We start from the raw sequence: 17,551 nt of genomic DNA, 5'->3' as shown, positions 1-17,551 counted from the left end.
AAAGGGACTCACAGAAGAAAAGATATATTTCTGCTATGTATAGTTTAGGATTAGGGCGTCTAAATATAAATAACTTGAAAATCAACTGTTTTAGCTGGGCATGGTGGCTCACGCTTATAATCCCAGCATTTTGGGGAGGCAGAGGGGAGAGGATTGCCTGAGCTTACAGGTTCGGAATGAACCCGGGCAACTTGGCAAGACCTTGTCTCTACAATAAATAAAAAAATCAGCTGGACATGGTGGCAAATGCCTGTGATTCCATTTGAGGTGGAAGGATCACCTGAGCCCAGTAGATTAAGACTGTGGTGGCCATGAGCGTGCCACTGCACTCCAACTTGGGTGACAGAGTGAAGCTCCAAAAAGAAAAAAAGAAAAGAAAATCAGCTGCTTTGTTCTACTAAAACAAGATAGCAGATGTGCAGGTTTGTGTGTTAGTTTAATATTAATGGGAACCAGTTTGCTGGGTCAAGTGACACTGGCTAGTATGCTGATACTTGGAAAGAGGTTTTGAAACTTCATATTGTACATTTATCATTTCACATGAAAAATTTTCAGAAATTTGACTGTAGGGAGCACAGCCAAGAATGTAGTCATGGTAATGAACTAGGTGCCATGTAAAAGAATTCTGACAGCTGTTAAAAATGTTTGTAAGAATTTCTTCTCTACTTTGAGTATTCAATTTAAAATTCTTTTTACTGAAAGACAATTGAATGCCTGTAAGGGATGCTTAAGTATATGGTACAAATGTTGCAGAAGTTTTATATGGTCATTTAAGAGGTACTGATTATTTTTACCTATTTCACTTACACCTTGCTGCTGAAAATTCTTAAAACAAAGCTAGGCTTTTAGAACTATAATTGAGAACAGGGAACTGACAAAATAGGGGAAAAGGAGCAGGTGACTCAGGGATTCTATTTTAACAAAACAAAAGAAAAATTCAAATTATAAATATCTTACAGACTTATAGAATACTGTAGATTCTTAAAAGAACCTTAAAAGATACCTCTTTCATAATCGCTTTTATTCCCTGGATGCCTAATCACATGTCAGGTGTTAATCTGCCTGTTGAATGAAAAATACCTAAACACATAAATACATCATTCTTTTATTAAAAAGAGAATCGGAGGCCCACATTTTCTATCTCCTTTCTTATTCTGATCCTCTCATCTCATTTATTTTATTTAATCAGTAAATATTCATTGAGTGCCTTATGTACCAAACTGTTTTCTATATACTGAGGGTGCAACAGTTAACAAAACAGGCAAATACTTCTGCCCTTACGGAGCTTACATTGTAGTAAGGAGAGATAGACAGTAAATGTGTAGTGGGTTAGACAATAGTAAATGGAGAAAAAATAAAGCAAAAGAGGCTCTGGTATATGTAGCTGTTGCGATTTTAATACCTGCATTGCAATTTAATACCTAGCATGGTAAGGGAAAGTCTCACTGAAAAGGTGACCTTTGAATAAAGACCTGATGGAGAAGAAGGTGTGGATTGTGTGACTGTTTGGGAGAAGAACTTTCTGGACAGAAGGGAAAGCAAGTGGCCCTGAGATAGGGTTTGCCCAATGTGTTCAAAGAACAGTAAAGAAGTAAGTGTGACTAAAAGGAAATAGAAGGAAATGATGTCAGAGAGTTAAGGAAGTACAATCATGTAGGGTCTTGCAGTGGATTTTCATGATGTTGGCTTTTCCTCTGGGTGATACGGGATACCACTGGAGAAGTTTCAGTAGGGAAGTGATGTAATCTGATTTCGGTTGTAATAGGTTCATTTAGGCTGCTGGATAAGAATAGACTGAAGGTAGTCAGGGTAAATAAGGGAACAACTTGAAGAATATTGCAATAGTGTAAGAGAGGTGATGTGGCCTGGGTGAAAATGGTTGCAGTGGAAGTGGATGAAAAGTGATCAGATTCCATTTATATTTTGATTTGCAACAGATGAGATGTGGAGTAAGAGAGAAAAGAGTTGAGGATGACTTTTAAGTTTTTTACTTGAGTAATAGAAAGGATGAAATTATTCCTAGGTGTGATGGAGAAGACAAGAGAGGAGTGTTGTTTATTTTGAACATCTCGAGATTGAGATACTTTCAAGATATTCAAGTGGTGACATTGAGTAGACAGTTGGATATACAAGCCTAGAGTTCAGGAAAGAGATCACAGAGCTATATATTTGGGACTTGTAGCAGAAAGATGGTATTTAAAGCTATGAAATTGAGAAAATTAAGGGAGAGATGAATATGTATATAGAAAATGGGTCCAAAGTTTACAACATGGATACTCCAGTGTTAAGTTTTCAAGAAATACAGAGGATAAAGGAATATATATTGTTAAATGACAAAATGAAGAGAGACAGAAAAATCCAGAATGTAGGCATTCTGTGAAACAGCTGGCCTTGTCTCTTCAAAAATCAGTATAATAATAATAAAAAAAAAAGTGGAGAGAATTTTTCTTAAAGTGACAGCACAATCAAATGCAAAGCATGAATCTCGACTGTAATCTGGATGGGATGGGAGACTATAAAAGGCATCTGAGTTACTGCCAATTTCCTGGATGCTGTTACTATTATAAAGGAGGATGGCCAGAAGATGCAGAAGTCAAGTTTCATCATGTGTAAAGGTTCCAAGTGGTTCAAAACACATACGAACACAAGACATACACACAAGCAAATGTGGCAGAATGTTAACACTTCTTGAATTCTCTTTCAATTTTATACTTTTTGTTTTTTCTGTATTTGAAAGTTTTCATAATACTAAGATGCTTTAAAAAAGAAGGAATTAATATATGAGTGTAGGTAGAAAGAATCATTGAAATAGGTGGAAATTCAGTAGGATGTGGTGTCTTGGAATCCAAAGGTGGGGGAAAAGTGTTTTGAGGAGGGAGGAGGTATTATCTGTGTCATTATTTTTTGATGGATCAAATAAGATGAGAACTAAAAGCTGACCACTGGATTTAGCTGGAGGCCACTGGAGCCTTGACAGGAACAGTTTCTATGGAATAATGGGAAGTAAAAGGCATCAAGAGAAGACAGAGGAAATTAGATATGGATAGTGTAACTCATTTTTTAGAGATGTTTACATATTAGTAGAAGGGAAAAGAAAAATCAAAGTAGAAATTGGAGGGTTTAGTGGGGTTGAGTTTTTGTTTTTATTTTTACAGAGGAGAAATAAAACCCATATTGATGGCAAAATTGATGATACCAGAGAAAGTAAATTGTTGGGACAGTATACTTGTGTGAGTCAAGAATGGTTGGAATCTAGAGCACAAGTAGAATAGAATCGCAGATAATTCATTGATAGTGAGAAAAAGCGGAATATACAGACACCGATAAACATAGGGTAATCAGTGTAGTGGGGGCCAGTGGAGATTATCTTTGGGTTACTTTAGGTTTCTTAGTGAAATAAAATCATGAACATCAGCTGGGAATGAGTATGAAGGGAGAAATTTGAGAAGTGAGAAGTAGGTATGAATTTTATGTACTAAAGTCAAGGAGTAAATTAACTACAGGATATAGCATAATTGATGGGTAGTAGCCTTCAGGGTCCTTTTGAGCCAAGTGATCATGAATTTCAAGTGTGACCAGTCAGCATGGTTGTGACTCCACACATGTTCAGTTCTGGAAGAGAATTGGAGATTTTTTCAGAGTTTGTGTTTCAACCAAGAAATTTAGTGCAGCAAGAGGGGGTAACAGAAATAAAAGTATATGCAAGGGAGTAATTTTAATACGTGACCATGGACACTCTTGAAAATATGGGCACAGGGATGCCTTATGACATTCAGGTGACAGTTTACAGTTTGTAAATATTGGCCTGAAGCTTAATAGAAAGTTCAGAGCTGGAGAAAGGATTTGGGAAAGAAACATCAGACTGGAAGCCTGGAGTGGGTGCTCTAGCTTTGCAAGAAGCTTCAAAGAGGTGAGGCCTGATGAATACCAACATTTAAAGGGTCAGGAAGAAGATGAGGAATCAGTCAAACTGAAACAACTTTAGGATTCGAGTAAAATTTTTTTCTCTGCTTAAGACATTTGAAATCCCATGGTGGTTTTTCTTCTTTGAAAAACTTGCCCATGGCAGGTCTTTCTGCCATGAATCTTAATTTTTGTCTTCTTTCTCTAATTAATTTTGTTTGAAAACTTAAAAAAAAGAGGCGTTTGAAATCCCTAACAAAGTTTTCTTTCTGTTTGCTTTTCGGCCGTACTATAAACATTTGCTCATTTAATTTGACTAGTCTTAATATAAAACCAGCCATATGGTATCAGGCTCATAATTTTGCTTTTGTTAGACTTAAATTTTCTTTATGTTGCCGAGGAACACACTTCCAATTTAATCATTTATCTCAAAATGCTTTCTGTTGGTCACAAAACGAATAGCTAGAAGAGAGTTAATTGATCAGTACCAGTCTATTATCATTACTAAAGAGAAGATGCAAGGACTTCACTAATATAATTAGTGATCTCAGTTTTATATCCAAAAGATTGTCATATATTATCAAATCTGTTAGGTTAAATTAAGCTCATATCTTTTTCTTCTGAAACATCTCTTTTCTGTAGACTCTATTTTACTTTACACTTTAGTTATTGAGTGATGGTAATATTGTTACATGGCCAGAAAATTATGGTCAAGAATAGAATGATAAGGTTTATGAGCTGTGAATTTTAAAAATAAAATATTTAGGGAAGGTATTTTGAAATTATCATTTAAATTCTACATTTAAATTCACCTTTAAGAGTAAAAAGATTATATAAGTTATATCATGTTTTATTTGAAATAGCTAATAATTTAGAAATATTTAAAAGTTCTTTGAAAATGCAGTAGATCGCATCAGTCTAAATGGAAGTGGTTCAGAATGTTCTTTTTTTTCTCTTTGAAATACTTCCAATGATATAGTCGTTTTAAATAACTGTGCTACTTTGATTGTAGGTTGAAGTGTCAGTGATATCTGGCTAGGTGTGATTGATAAAATGCAGATATCTGTATGTTACTATTTCTATGACCCAGTGTAGAACCAAGTAGTTCCTTGTAATGTTAATTCAAGATTAGTTTTTAAAAGAAATATAGTGGTGAAGAAAGAGTTCCTTTACTAAGAAAATAAAAGTTAGCCGGGCTCGGTGGCTCAGCCTGTAATCCCAACACTTTGGGAGGCCGAGGTGAGTGGATTGCCTGAGCCCGCGGGTTCGAGACCTGCCTGGGCAACTTGGCGAGACCTCATCTCTACAATAAATCAAAGATTAGCCGGGTGTGGTAGCGCGCGCCTATAGTTCCAGCTACTTGGAAGGCTGAGGCGGAAGGATCGCCGGAGCCCAGCAGGTTGAGGCTGCGGTGGCCGGGAGTGGCGCGGCCACTGCACTCCAGTCTGGGTGACAGAGTGAGACTGCAACTCAAAAAACAAACAAACAAGCAAACAAACAAAAAAATAAAATAAAACAAAAGTTGTAATTTAACAGCAGGTTATAGTACTTCAAATTTCTAAACATTTCTGAAAGAAAAATATCAATTTATGTCTTTTAAAAATAATGTTTACAATTTTTATTCTCCAGATTCAGTTGTCCTGTCAGCTACATTAGACAAATAGTCTCAGGGAAAGAGTTAATTTTATTACTAAAAATGTGACTTTACTGGCATAAAGTACAGTAATGCAAAGTATATTTCTGAAACCTTGTTTGGTTCAGGTATGTAGTTTATATAATTATCCTCTTTATGTTGTTGTTAAGAGAAGTTTGGAAACATTTGGAATACCACAGCACCTCTCTTTGGAGACTGTAATAATAGAACTATGATCTATGAGGGATCTAAACATTTTACTGTAGCGAACATTAAGTATTTCCATTTGACAACCACTTATTTTTAAAAAGCATAAATTCTGATATGTATTTTAAAAGAACATAAAACTATATAACGTATTTACAAACTACTCTTGACCAGAACAAAAATAAAAAAATTATGCTTTCAGGATACTTTATGATGATCAAACTTCACAAGATGCAAGATTTTTTTGCCTTATTTAATATAATCAAATTTCTAGAAACAAGCGCCATACTGGACCCATGATTATATTCTTATTCATTCTCTATATGATAAGTAGAAGAAGTGTAGGTTGAGGGTTGGAGTTGGAAGGGCTTGTAATCTTTTTTTTTTGAGTTGGAATCTCACTCTGTCGCCCAAATTGGAGTGCAGTGACCACTCGGGCCACTGCAGCCTTGACCTGCTGGGCTCCAGCGATCCTTCCACCTAGCTTTCCACGTAGCTGGAACTACAGGCGTGCGCTACCATGCCCGGCTAATTTTTTGATTTATTGTAGAGTTGAGGTGTCGTCTGCCCAGGTGGGTCTCGAACCCGTGGGTTCAGGCAATCCATTCACCTCAGCCTCCCAAAGGCGTGGTATTACAGGCTGAGCCACTGAGCCCGGCGGGCCTGTCATCTTTATCTGCTTGCTAAATTGGTAGAAAAAGCTAAGTACTACTGGAAAAATAGATATCGGCTATTCCTTAGATTTACTTTTGTCTTGTATACAAGCTGGGTAGTCACATGTTTTAGAATGTTTCTTGGAAAAAAGAAAATACTTGCAATAACTGTTAGAAATGTAAAGAAGACTGGGTGGCTGGAGCAGGAAGATTACTTGAGTCCAGGAGTTTGAGATCAGCCTGGACAACATAAAGAGACTTTGCCTGTCCAAAAAATAAATAATAATATTTTAAAAATTAACTGAGTATGATGGTCTGCGCCTATACTCTTAGCTTCTTGGGAGGCTGAGGTGAAGTGGGAGGATTGCTTGAGCCCAGGAGTTCTTTTTTTTTTTCTTCTTGAGTTGGAGTCTTACTCTGTCGCCCAGACTGGAGTGCGGTGGCCACTCCCGGCCACCACAGCCTCGACCTGCTGGGCTCCGGCGATCCTTCCGCCTCAGCCTTCCAAGTAGCCGGAATTACAGGCGTGCGCTACCATGCCTGGCTGATTTTTTGATTTATTGTAGAAATGAGGGTCTCGCTGCCCAGGCGGGTCTCAAACCCGCGGGCTCAGGCAATCCACTCACCTCAGCCTCCCAAAGGCTCGGGATTACAGGCTGAGCCACCAAGCCCGGCGAGCCCAGGAGTTCAAGGTTGCAGTGAGCTAACATTGTGCCACTGCACTCCAACCTGGGTGACAGAACGAGACCCTGTCACTGAAAAAGAAAAAAGGAAATGTAAAGAAATTAAAAAAAATAAAACTTTAAAAATAAAATGTGAAGTTAATATATATTGAAGACTGGATAGTTAGCCTTCAAATCTGATGGTGAAATTGTTTAACTGAATAAAATTTCACTGTTAACAGCTGTATCTGATATACAATAGTAGCAATAGGTTTTCATAGAGTATTTTGTTTTCCTAAAATAGTGTCTACTTGGTTCTGTTAGAAAATTTCAAACTTTCTTTTGAATGATACAAATAAAGATGTACCTGAACAAAAATTATTTAATGATACCAGAAAACAATACAAGAAGATTACTTCTCTTTAATAAATAAAAAATTCTTTCTGGTATTTTAACAATGAGCATAGCTGTTATGTTTTTGTTTGTTTACTTGTACTTTCTTATTTTCTGTATTACTTTATTTATTCAGTATGTTCCTATTGAATGCCTGGTATGTACTAAGTAACTAGGTGAACAGTGAAAAAAATAGATAGAATATTTAGTGTCTCGGAGCTTTCATTCTTCTTAGGAAGACATAATAAGTAATAATATAATACATATTAAGTGTAACAAACAGATTGTTAGAAGATGACAAGTACAACAGAGAAAAAAATAGACAAGTAAAATATGGGGATTATGGTGCTGAAGGTTGAGGCAGGTTTTAGCATTTCAATAAGAAAATCAGGAGATGCTTTACTACTGATAAAATAAAAATAATGAGGGGAAATTATGAAATAGTTAACATGGTTAATGTTTTTCTTCTTATAGCTGGAATAGTCAAATGATTTCAGTTCGTGAAGCCAAAGCCATTCCAAGGCCTGACGGTATTGAATGGAGAAACAAATACATCTGTGTGGAAGGTAGTTTTCCCGTGACTGCTATCTATTTACCATGCAGCTATGATCGTGGTACTGGGAGAATTACTTGAGTAATTTCAGCTTGTATTTCAGTTACAAATAATACATTTATGTTCTGAAGTGATTAACAAGTCTTTTAGTAAGATTTGAGCATTATTTTTATATCCCTCATACTTGTGGTTGATTAAAACTTAATTTCATGACTTATAAATGGAAGAAAATAGCTGGGCACAGTGGCTCATGCCTGTAATCCCAGCACTTTGGGAACGGATTGTCTGAGTCCAGGGGCTTGAGACCAGCCTGGGCAACATGACGAGATCTATAATAAATTAAAAAAAAAATTAGCTGAACATGGTGGCACAAACCTGTAGCTCCACCTAGTTGGAAGGCTGAGACAGACGGATCACCTGAGCCTAGCAGGTCGAGGCTATGGTGGCCGTGAGTGTGCCACTGCACTCAGGGCTGGGCATCAGAGTGAGACTCTGACTCAAAAAAAAAAAAAAACAAAAAACCCCAAAGAAAATATGGTCTTTCTATGATGATTCTTATATCGAAATAAAGTGAGTTTTTAAAATATTCTTTTACACTTAAAATATTATTTATTATTACTTAATGCAAGCTGGATTTTTATGAATAGAACTTGTTTTACATTAAAAATTAAGTGATCTGGCTGAGCAGAGTGGCTCACACTTGTAATCCCAACACTTTGGAAGGCCAGGGTGACCTCTTGAGGCTAGGAGTTCAGGACCAGCCTGGTCCACAAAAGAAAGAAAGGCATCAACTTAACTGGGCATGGTGGCACGAGTCCGTGATCCCAGCTACTTGGGAAGCTGAGGAAGGAGGATTGCTTGAGCCCAGGAGTTGGAGGCTGCAGTGAGCTATGTTTGTACAACTGTACTTCAGCCTGGGCAACAGAGTGAGACCTTGTCTCTAAAAAGTGAAATAAAATAAAAATTAAATGATAAGATATTTCCTTCTTTAAAATTAATTTACATGTAGTTGAATACATCTTTCAGACGTTTTATTTGAGTCAGTGGGAAACTGACTTCAAGAGGTAAAAGTGTTCTCATAGATGCCAAATTAAAGATCTTTGTCAATCTTGTAAAAAAGAATAGAGAATCAGCATTTGTAGAAAACATCAGATTTAGGATATGTTAATCTTGGATTATATGCAACATCTTAAGAGCTTGTGAATATGAAATTAAGTCTCTTACTTTGGTGTTTTGTTTGCTACTACATTGCAGTGACTGTATATTATTTTAATTACTTGTACCCTTATAAATGATTACAAAGTGCTTTGATAACATGATCTGATACATTTGAGTATATGACCTTACTCCATCAAGGAAAAAACCAGAGAAGTGTGTCAGTAAAGTCCTTTTAAAAAATAGTATTTCTAAGCAATACAAATAAGCAAGCAAAAGAAGTTTTAAAAATTTATGCTCCTGCTTAGATTATATGATATCTAAAGGTCACCTCTTCATCAGGTCTCCTTCTCTTTCATACTTTTGGTTACCTTTTCTCTTTCCTTCAACATTGCTCTTTTTCTCTTCAGTCCATCCCTTCAAGGCATACAAAAGTCTCTTATCCTTGAAAAATACTCATTTGATCCCACTGGCTCTTCTAAGTTTTTTTTACCTCCCTTTTTCAGCTGGTCATGGTGCCAAAATTCTTACTCTCTAGTAATTTTTCTCTGTTGTTGGCATTGTTTTAGTCATCCCATCTTATTCCTAATGCCTTTAGTTGTCCTCTTTTCATTCTGTCCTCAGTTTCATTGTTTTCTTCTGGTTTCTTCCTTTCTTTCTCTATATATGGACTCGTCTGTCTTGTGAAAAGTGGGTGGAATGGGGGTGTGGACATAGATGGTAGATATGTTAGAGACACACACACATAAGAACTCTTCTTTGTTTTATTCCCATCTCCTCTGTTTGCTCTTCTGTTTTTCTCTCTTCTTTCTCTGAAGATTGCTCATTCAAGTACTGTTCCCACTGTATCTTTTTCTAAACCATCTGCTTTCCATAACTCCCTGAACTGTCTTCCATTTTATCCAGTATTGAACCTCTACTTTGAAAGGTTTCTCCTATTGGACACATCAACTTTTCAATTAAAATTAAATTTAAAATTATCTTTCTGTGATATTTGACATTGACTACCTCTCTTGGATATAATACTTTATTCCTTTTGATAACTTTTTATTCTTTAACTTACTTTTATTTCCTTAAGGTGAGTCCTTGACCTGCTGTAATTTAAAAAAAATCTTACTCACTTTTATGATTTAGATTTTACATACCTATGCTGCTGACTTTTATTTTTAGTCATCCTCTCCCTTGAATTCTATTTACCTTATTAGATAGTTCATAGCTATATTAAGCTTTTCTATGTACACAAATCTAGTAAAAGATATTAGGCTGAAACATATGAAACTATTTTTTGTGATAGTTCAAAAACTATCACATATGGGCAAATTTATATAGTTGAACTTAATAAAAGAAGCAAAGCCTCTCATTTTAAGACTTTTTCTTTGACTGAGCATGGTGGCTCATGTCTGTAATCCCAGTACTTTCCGAGGCCAAGGAGGAAAGATTGCTTGAGTCCAGGAGTTTGAGACCAGGCTAGGCAACATAGTGAGCCTTGTCAATGCAAAAAAATTAAACAATTTGCTGAGCTTGATAGTTCGTGTCTGTGGTCCCAGCTACTCAGGAGACTGAGGCAAGAGGATCTCTTGAGCCCAGGAATTGGAGGCTGTGGTGAGCCATGGTCATACCACTGCACTCCAGCCTGGGTAACAGAGTGAGACCTCAACTTACAAACTTTTTCTTTACATGTGCATTTAACATTGCAGAACCTTTTGATGGAACGAATACCGCCAGGGCTGTGCATGAAAAGCAGAAGTTTGACATGATCAAGGATCAGTTTTTAAAGGTAAATAATGCCTTAGATTAACTCTAGAAACATTAGTAGACTAAAGTGCTTTAAGAATTAAAAAATATATGTGATAGGACAGAATAGTCCTGGTTTTCTATGTTGTGAAACCAGTGTAGCACAATAGGGAATGTATTACCTGAATTTAGATAGACTTTTCTTTCAGAGGTCTAGCTCTGCCTTTATCTACATTGCTTTCACTTTTGTGGAAATAAGCATCTTCATAGTGTGCTTTTGAAACTCCCAAAATAAATGAATAAGACCTAACGGACACCTTAACATGTTGGGGAATTTTTTGTAGCCATAGAAGGAGGCTGATGTCTAAGTCATGCTTTTTCTTCTGTATCCCCACTGTCACAGGAGTTAGAGTGTCGTTTTTCTCTTTGTTTATATTTTGAAAATCTTTAAAGGGCATGGATTGTGTATGTCTGTGGTATGAATCTATTCATCAGTGATTTCCCTAGCTGTGATTCCTATCTGCAAGGAAATTGGTGAAATTATGAATACAGTGTAGAAATGCATTGACAAAACAGGTACTATGAGACATATAGGAGGGAAAGCTTCATAAAAGAAAAAACCTAGAGAACTGTCTTTTTACAGACTTTTAAAAAATCATCTAGATATACAAGTGGGCTTTATTTTAATGATAATTTAAAATGCAAGTATTGGCCTGTAATCCCAGCACTTTGAGAGGCCGAGGTGAGTGGATTCCCTGAGCCCGCGGGTTCGAGACCTGCCTGGGCAACTTGGTGAGACCTCATCTCTACAATAAATCAAAAAAATCAGCCGGGCGTGGTAGCGCGCACCTGTAATTCCGGCTACTCGGAAGGCTGAGGCAGAAGGATTGCCGGAGCCCAGCAGGTTGAGGCTGCGGTGGCTGGGAGCGGCCACTGCACTCCAGTGTGGGTGACAGAGTGAGACTCCAACTCAAAAAATAAATAAATATATAAGTAAAATAAAATGCAAGTATTGAGGCAGGTGTATTGCTTGAGCCCAGGAGATCAAGGCTGCAGTGATCAAGCCACTGCACTCCAGAAAGAGTGACAGAGCAAGACCGTCCCTGTTTCTAAAAAATAAAATAAAATGCAAGTATCATTTTACAAGCTATCCTTCAGATTAACTTGTCAACCAGAATAGAAACTTTGTCCTGAAGAATTTCTCTCATTTTAAAACAAATATCCAAGAAGGAATATTTTAATCTCTCAGATTAAATTGAGAACTCAGAAATAGCCTTGCTCCATTGCTGTTCTTGTTGGTGGGTATGCTTTCATTCAGCTGTAAAACCAGTCCTTCAGTCAGTTGAATAACTGAAGTGAAATAGCATACAAAAATCTGCAGCCTCCAAGTAGTGAGCCAGAATTTTAGCTTGTGAACAAGAATTTCTTTTTCTTTTTCTTGTAAGTTCTATTTACTGGTTCTTTCCCAGAGACATACATGAAATGCCTTATTATAGATTTACTCTCTCTCCTTCATAAATACTATTTTAATGGAAAAAACTAGTAAAGATGCAAGAAAATCAAATGATTGAAGTAATCCTCCCATATCTTTTCAGATCCAAAGGTTTTAATTACCTTACTGTTTTAGATAAAATTACTTAATCTATGAATAAATGTTAATATTGTCAGTTGTATCTTTTTGTAGCACCCACGTGCCCATTTCTTTATTAATGAACTAGAACCACACAGATAGAGCTTTTAAATAACATTTCTTTTCTGAAGACCAAAACAATGCTTATACTGTGTTAAAAATTTGGGAAATAAAAACTCGAAGAAAAAAAACTATCCAAAATTTTCTCACCTAGCGAGAACTACTGTTAACAATCTTTAAAACTCTGTTTTTTGTTCTGCATGTATGTTAGGTCTCAAGAATGATTTTTCTTTCTCTTCCCAGTCATGGCACAAGTTGAAAAACAAAAGAGATTTGAACAGCATACTACCTTTAAGAACTGCTGTCCTGAAAAGATAACTGGTCTCTGTAAATTCTTCCAAGAAATAAAGAATAATAGTAACATCATAATGTATTTTGTTTATCTCCATCATGGTTTCTTTTTCATTGTTCTTGTTTTTGTGTTTTATTTTTAAAAAGACATATATAGATTGCATATTTTATTATGACATTTCCTAATAAAACCCTTTGATTTAAAAATGTATTTTTGAAAATGTTTACTTTGATGATTAGTAATATTATGGCATGAATTTTTGGGAGATCAGATAAAATATATTTTGGGAAATTACCTGAACAATAAAAAGTTTTGATATAACTTCAGCTAATTGTACCACATGCTAATACTGAAGAGATGTGTGGAATGTTTGGAATTTTGGACTTTAATTCATATTTGCTTAAAGTAGATAGTTTGTTGTCTAAGTCTGTTCTAGTAAAGTGAAGATTCAAGTCAGTTACTCATTTACTTGAAGCCAAATGAAAGCTTTTATTTCAGTGAAATCACTGCAGTCATGAAATAACTGAGCAATTGTATTAAGTCTTCACTTGACTCACTAGGGCAGACTGAGGTGTGTGTCTGTATTAGCATTTCATTAGTACTTCACATGCTTTTGAGGTACTCATGAGATTGCTTTAAATTTTATATTGAGACGACAATACATTTTTTACTGTTGTAGGATGAACACTAATTTTTACAACAGTTATTGAATTGTTTCAAGATTCAGTTCTGTGTAGACAATTTGAAAAGTTAAGTCTCCTGTGCTTTCTGATAGCTTGGTGCAATATGCACTTTTGCTTTTCTTTCCCATTTTCCTGCTCTGTTTTCCCTGTGACACAAAGCAACAGAAACTGAGAAATCAGTTAAGATTATATATCCTGTTTGTAGTATCAGATTTTTTTTCTGTGTACAATGAACAATGATGGGATTGTAATCTAAATTGGAATTTTTAGACAGTAAGCCACTACTAAATGTTTTAGATAAGACACAATAAAATTGTTATAAATAAAAACTTAATGTTTGTAAAAGTACCTTTTTTACCATTTCTTTTCCACATGAAAGGACTAGTAGTGACTGCTGAAAAAGCTAGTGTTTATTAAGGTTGTTTCTGACTTATGTAAATATTTGTAAATTGGTCAGTGCCTGTAAATTTACATATAAAAAGTAATCTTGAAAACAGTTTTAACTTTTTCAAAAGGACTGTGTCCAACTTCTTTTAGACCTGCTGTAGTACAGTTTGTATCTCTAATGGTTTTTTGGGGTTTCTTTTTTGCAGACCAATTCAGATGGTAACACTTTGCTTTACTTTGATTTGTAAAAGATGCACATTTTCATTTTCTTCTTTAAGTTTAAATTTTCGTATGATGTCAAATGGAATAAAGTTTATATATGGAAATTGTTGGAGTATTTTTTTATGTAAATTTTTGTTTTTGAGATGAGATTGAAGCTGTAGTTATCCTCTACAACTGAATTAGAACTGCTTCTTATGCTTGATTATTTTGATAATACAGAGAATCTTGGAATCACATTCTCTTGAGGTGAATCCACCTGACTACATCAGTACCTTATTTCTCTGGTATTACGAGAAATGAAGCTTTCCATATAGGTGAATATTTTAGATTACTCTTGTAACACTTGATGCAATTGAACTTTTTATTTCCTTTTTCTGGAAATTTTCCTAAAATTTGTTATACACTGTGCAACCCATCTTTACCAGAACGTATTGAGTAGAGTTAATAGTCTAGTGATGACTGTGGGTAATCATTACAGACATTAGTCATAGCACAATTCAGCAACACTGTGCAGTTCTCAGTGTTGGGGTGATGTGTAAGTCCTCTACAATGCTATGCCATTTCCTAATAAAGCCCAGGATGTGCCGTGGTATGGATTCTTTCACTGCCACTGTTTCTCAGCTTTCAATGACCCCACTCATAGTACTGCTTCTTTTCACCTGTTTTACTGTAACCAATGGATCAAGAAGTCACTAGACTTCTACTCACTTCTAAATCAGTAGACTGAAGCCTATTAAAAGTATTCACCTGTGACAGGCAAAATATGTTACATAAATGGCTATTAATCTGAGATAATTTTTTAGACTTTTAAGTTATTAATATGTCAGTCTTAATTATTTGTGTGATGAGTACTAAATTCTTTTCTGTTTGTGTTGGTCTGTCCATTTCTATACAGTCATCCTCTGTATACATAAGAGATTGGTTCTAGGACACCCCCACCCCTACCACCTGCAGATACCATAATTTATGGATGCTCAAGGCCCTGATATAAAATGGGGTAGTATTTGCATATAGCCTGTGCACCTCCTCCTGTATACTTTACATCATCTTTAGGTTACTTATAATACCTAATGCAATGTAGATACTATGTAAATAATTGTTATGCTGTGTTGTGTAGGGATTAACAATGACAAGGGAAAAAAAGTCTATACATGTTCAGTGCAGATGCAACAATCCTTCCCACCACCACATCACCAAATATTTCCCATCATTGGTTTGTCTAATCCATGGATACAGAGGGCTGACTATATTTGCATATGTTCTTGCTCAAGGTGCAGTGTTAAAAATGTGCAATCTATACTGCAGTTGTACATTTTGGATTGACTTGAACTAGGATCTTTGCAAGTAAGTCTTGTAGACTGTTAGGTCAGAACCGCTGGGGATGTGGGTGTCTGGTGTGATCCGGTGCCACATGAAAGATGCAAAGAATTGCACAGAAGGTAGACTAGAATATATAGTTTATTTAGAAAGTACATTAGAGAGAGAGAGAGAGAATGAGAGAAAAAGTATTCACCTCTAAGGTAGGAGAGGGGGCTGGAGCTCAAAGAGCACATGGCCACACCGGAGTCTGGTAAGGCAGCGGCAAATGGCTGTTCAAGGTTGAACGCTTTTAATCCTTCCCTTTGATGGGGGAAGGTTGTTAAGGTGATTGGGTGGTGATTGGCTCCATGTCATCACCAAGGGACAAGTAAGTGCAGTTACTGACATCAGGTGATGGACAGCAGGCAGATGGGTGGTGGGTGGGTTAGTCACATGATTGCTACCATAGTAGAGGGGTCTTTCAGGAAGGGCTGTTAGGTTAACCTGGATCTTATGGGTGGAGGGAGACAAATACTTGAAATAGAGAAGCTAATTAGTAACAAGCCTGGGAAGGGGTTGTAAAGCAAGTATCAATAGCTAACTCTGAGAAACCAGTTCTGTCCTTGGCTAGTGATTAGAGGGTAAAGTGAACTGCTAGAAGAACAAGAGATTTAGGCAATGCTAAAATGGCTGCTCATATTAAGTCCATGATACATCCTTTTGTGTTTCTAAGATATTTGGGGTTAAATGGAAGGAGCATAAACTGGGCACGGTGGCTCATGCCTGTAATCCCATCACTTTGGGAGGCAGAGGTGAGAGGATTGTCTGAGCCTACAGGTTTGAGACCAGCCTGGGCAACTTGGCGAAACCTTGTCCCTACAATAAATGAAAATATTAGCCAGGCATGGTGGTGTGCTCCTGTGGGTCCAGCTACTTGGAAGGCTGAGGTGAGGTGGAATGATCGCCTGAAACCATCAGATGGAGGCTGTGGTGGCCATGAGCGAGCCACCGCTCTCCAGCCTGGGTGACAATGAACCTTGGACTCAAAAAAAAGCATAGAGTGGCAACCTGCAGTTTTGATTAGTGTTTAACAGATTCTCCTACCTGTGATTGAATTCTTTTTGTCCTAGGTGCACATGGTCACTGGGATTATTAATGGAAAAGTCTAGCTGGTGTTAAGAGAATATGCTGTTAAACCTGGTTTAGTAACCCTGGGGGACTGGAGTCTGCTGGCTTCGCTTCTTGTGCCCCACTAGCTGACTGTACTGTACCGTATCTGAACTGTACTTAAAAAGTCTACTGAGGAAAAAGGGATGCATAATTGGAAGGTAGGATGATGAGGGAACCTGGAAGGGGGTACTGAGTTTAACCAGGGGATTTTGGAGAAAGGTGGCAATCTTGAATGATGGGTATCCTAGTAAACAGAGACGGAAAAAACTGAATTGTGCAAAAACACAGTGGAGTGACTTGGTATATATAATGTTGGGAATTCCTGACTCCTGGAAGCCAGACAATTAAAATGTGGCCTGCTAGGAAACGTTTATCTTCCCAAGGATGTTGGGTTTCAACCCTTGTACGGAGGGAAGCCATGGTGAAATCGGTTTTTTTTTCCCAGATGGGACCTGGTGGCGAAGTAGTTTTAAGCACCGGCGGCCGGGGTCTGAGGGAAGGCCTGCGTGGGGCCTTTGGGCAAGTTTCAGACAAGACTTAGAGTGGAGACGAGCGGAGCTTCCTAGCTGGGCAATTGGCCGCTGAGAAGAGAACACACAATTGAATTTACTTGCACATACAAAGAGCCGGTGCTGAACAGTGGCTGGAAGCTGGGCTTTGAGGAGAGCGGGCCTAGCTCTGTTTCCCTTCGCGTGGCTTCACTGGCGGCGGACCCTGAGCAAGCTACCCAGCCTTTCCGAGCCTGCCTCCTGATCTAGGAAGCGGCCCTCAGTACAGAACCTGCGGGGGCCGCTGCAACGTCGAGGTCTTGGGAGGCCTCGGCGGAGGCCGGGCTGGTGCGGCCTCTGCTCAGGGCGTAGCCCAGCTCAGCGCAAGGCCTGCCAGGCCCCGGGCGCAGAGGCGGGCACCCCGGGC

General features: G+C 37.5%; 1 protein-coding gene across 2 annotated transcripts in view; it reads left to right on the top strand.

The window, feature by feature from the left end:
* The window catches only part of PAPD4 (poly(A) RNA polymerase D4, non-canonical), an 81,888-nt gene extending 67,617 nt beyond the window's left edge, over positions 1–14,271 (top strand). For both annotated transcript variants that reach the window (XM_008060725.2, XM_021713746.1), the window contains exons 13-15: positions 7,926–8,017; positions 10,857–10,936; positions 12,827–14,271. In XM_008060725.2, coding sequence (XP_008058916.1) covers positions 7,926–8,017; positions 10,857–10,936; positions 12,827–12,901 — 247 coding nt within the window. In that variant the 3' untranslated portion in view covers positions 12,902–14,271. The remainder of the gene's footprint in view (positions 1–7,925; positions 8,018–10,856; positions 10,937–12,826) is intronic.
* Positions 14,272–17,551: the final 3,280 nt, after the last annotated feature.

The sequence above is a fragment of the Carlito syrichta genome, unplaced genomic scaffold (genome assembly GCF_000164805.1).
Source record: "Carlito syrichta isolate Samal-C Ts95f unplaced genomic scaffold, Tarsius_syrichta-2.0.1 Scaffold304710, whole genome shotgun sequence".
Taxonomy (NCBI): domain Eukaryota; kingdom Metazoa; phylum Chordata; class Mammalia; order Primates; family Tarsiidae; genus Carlito; species Carlito syrichta.
The sequence above is the reverse complement of the archived record's forward strand: the minus strand, read 5'-3'. Positions and strand labels throughout refer to the sequence as shown.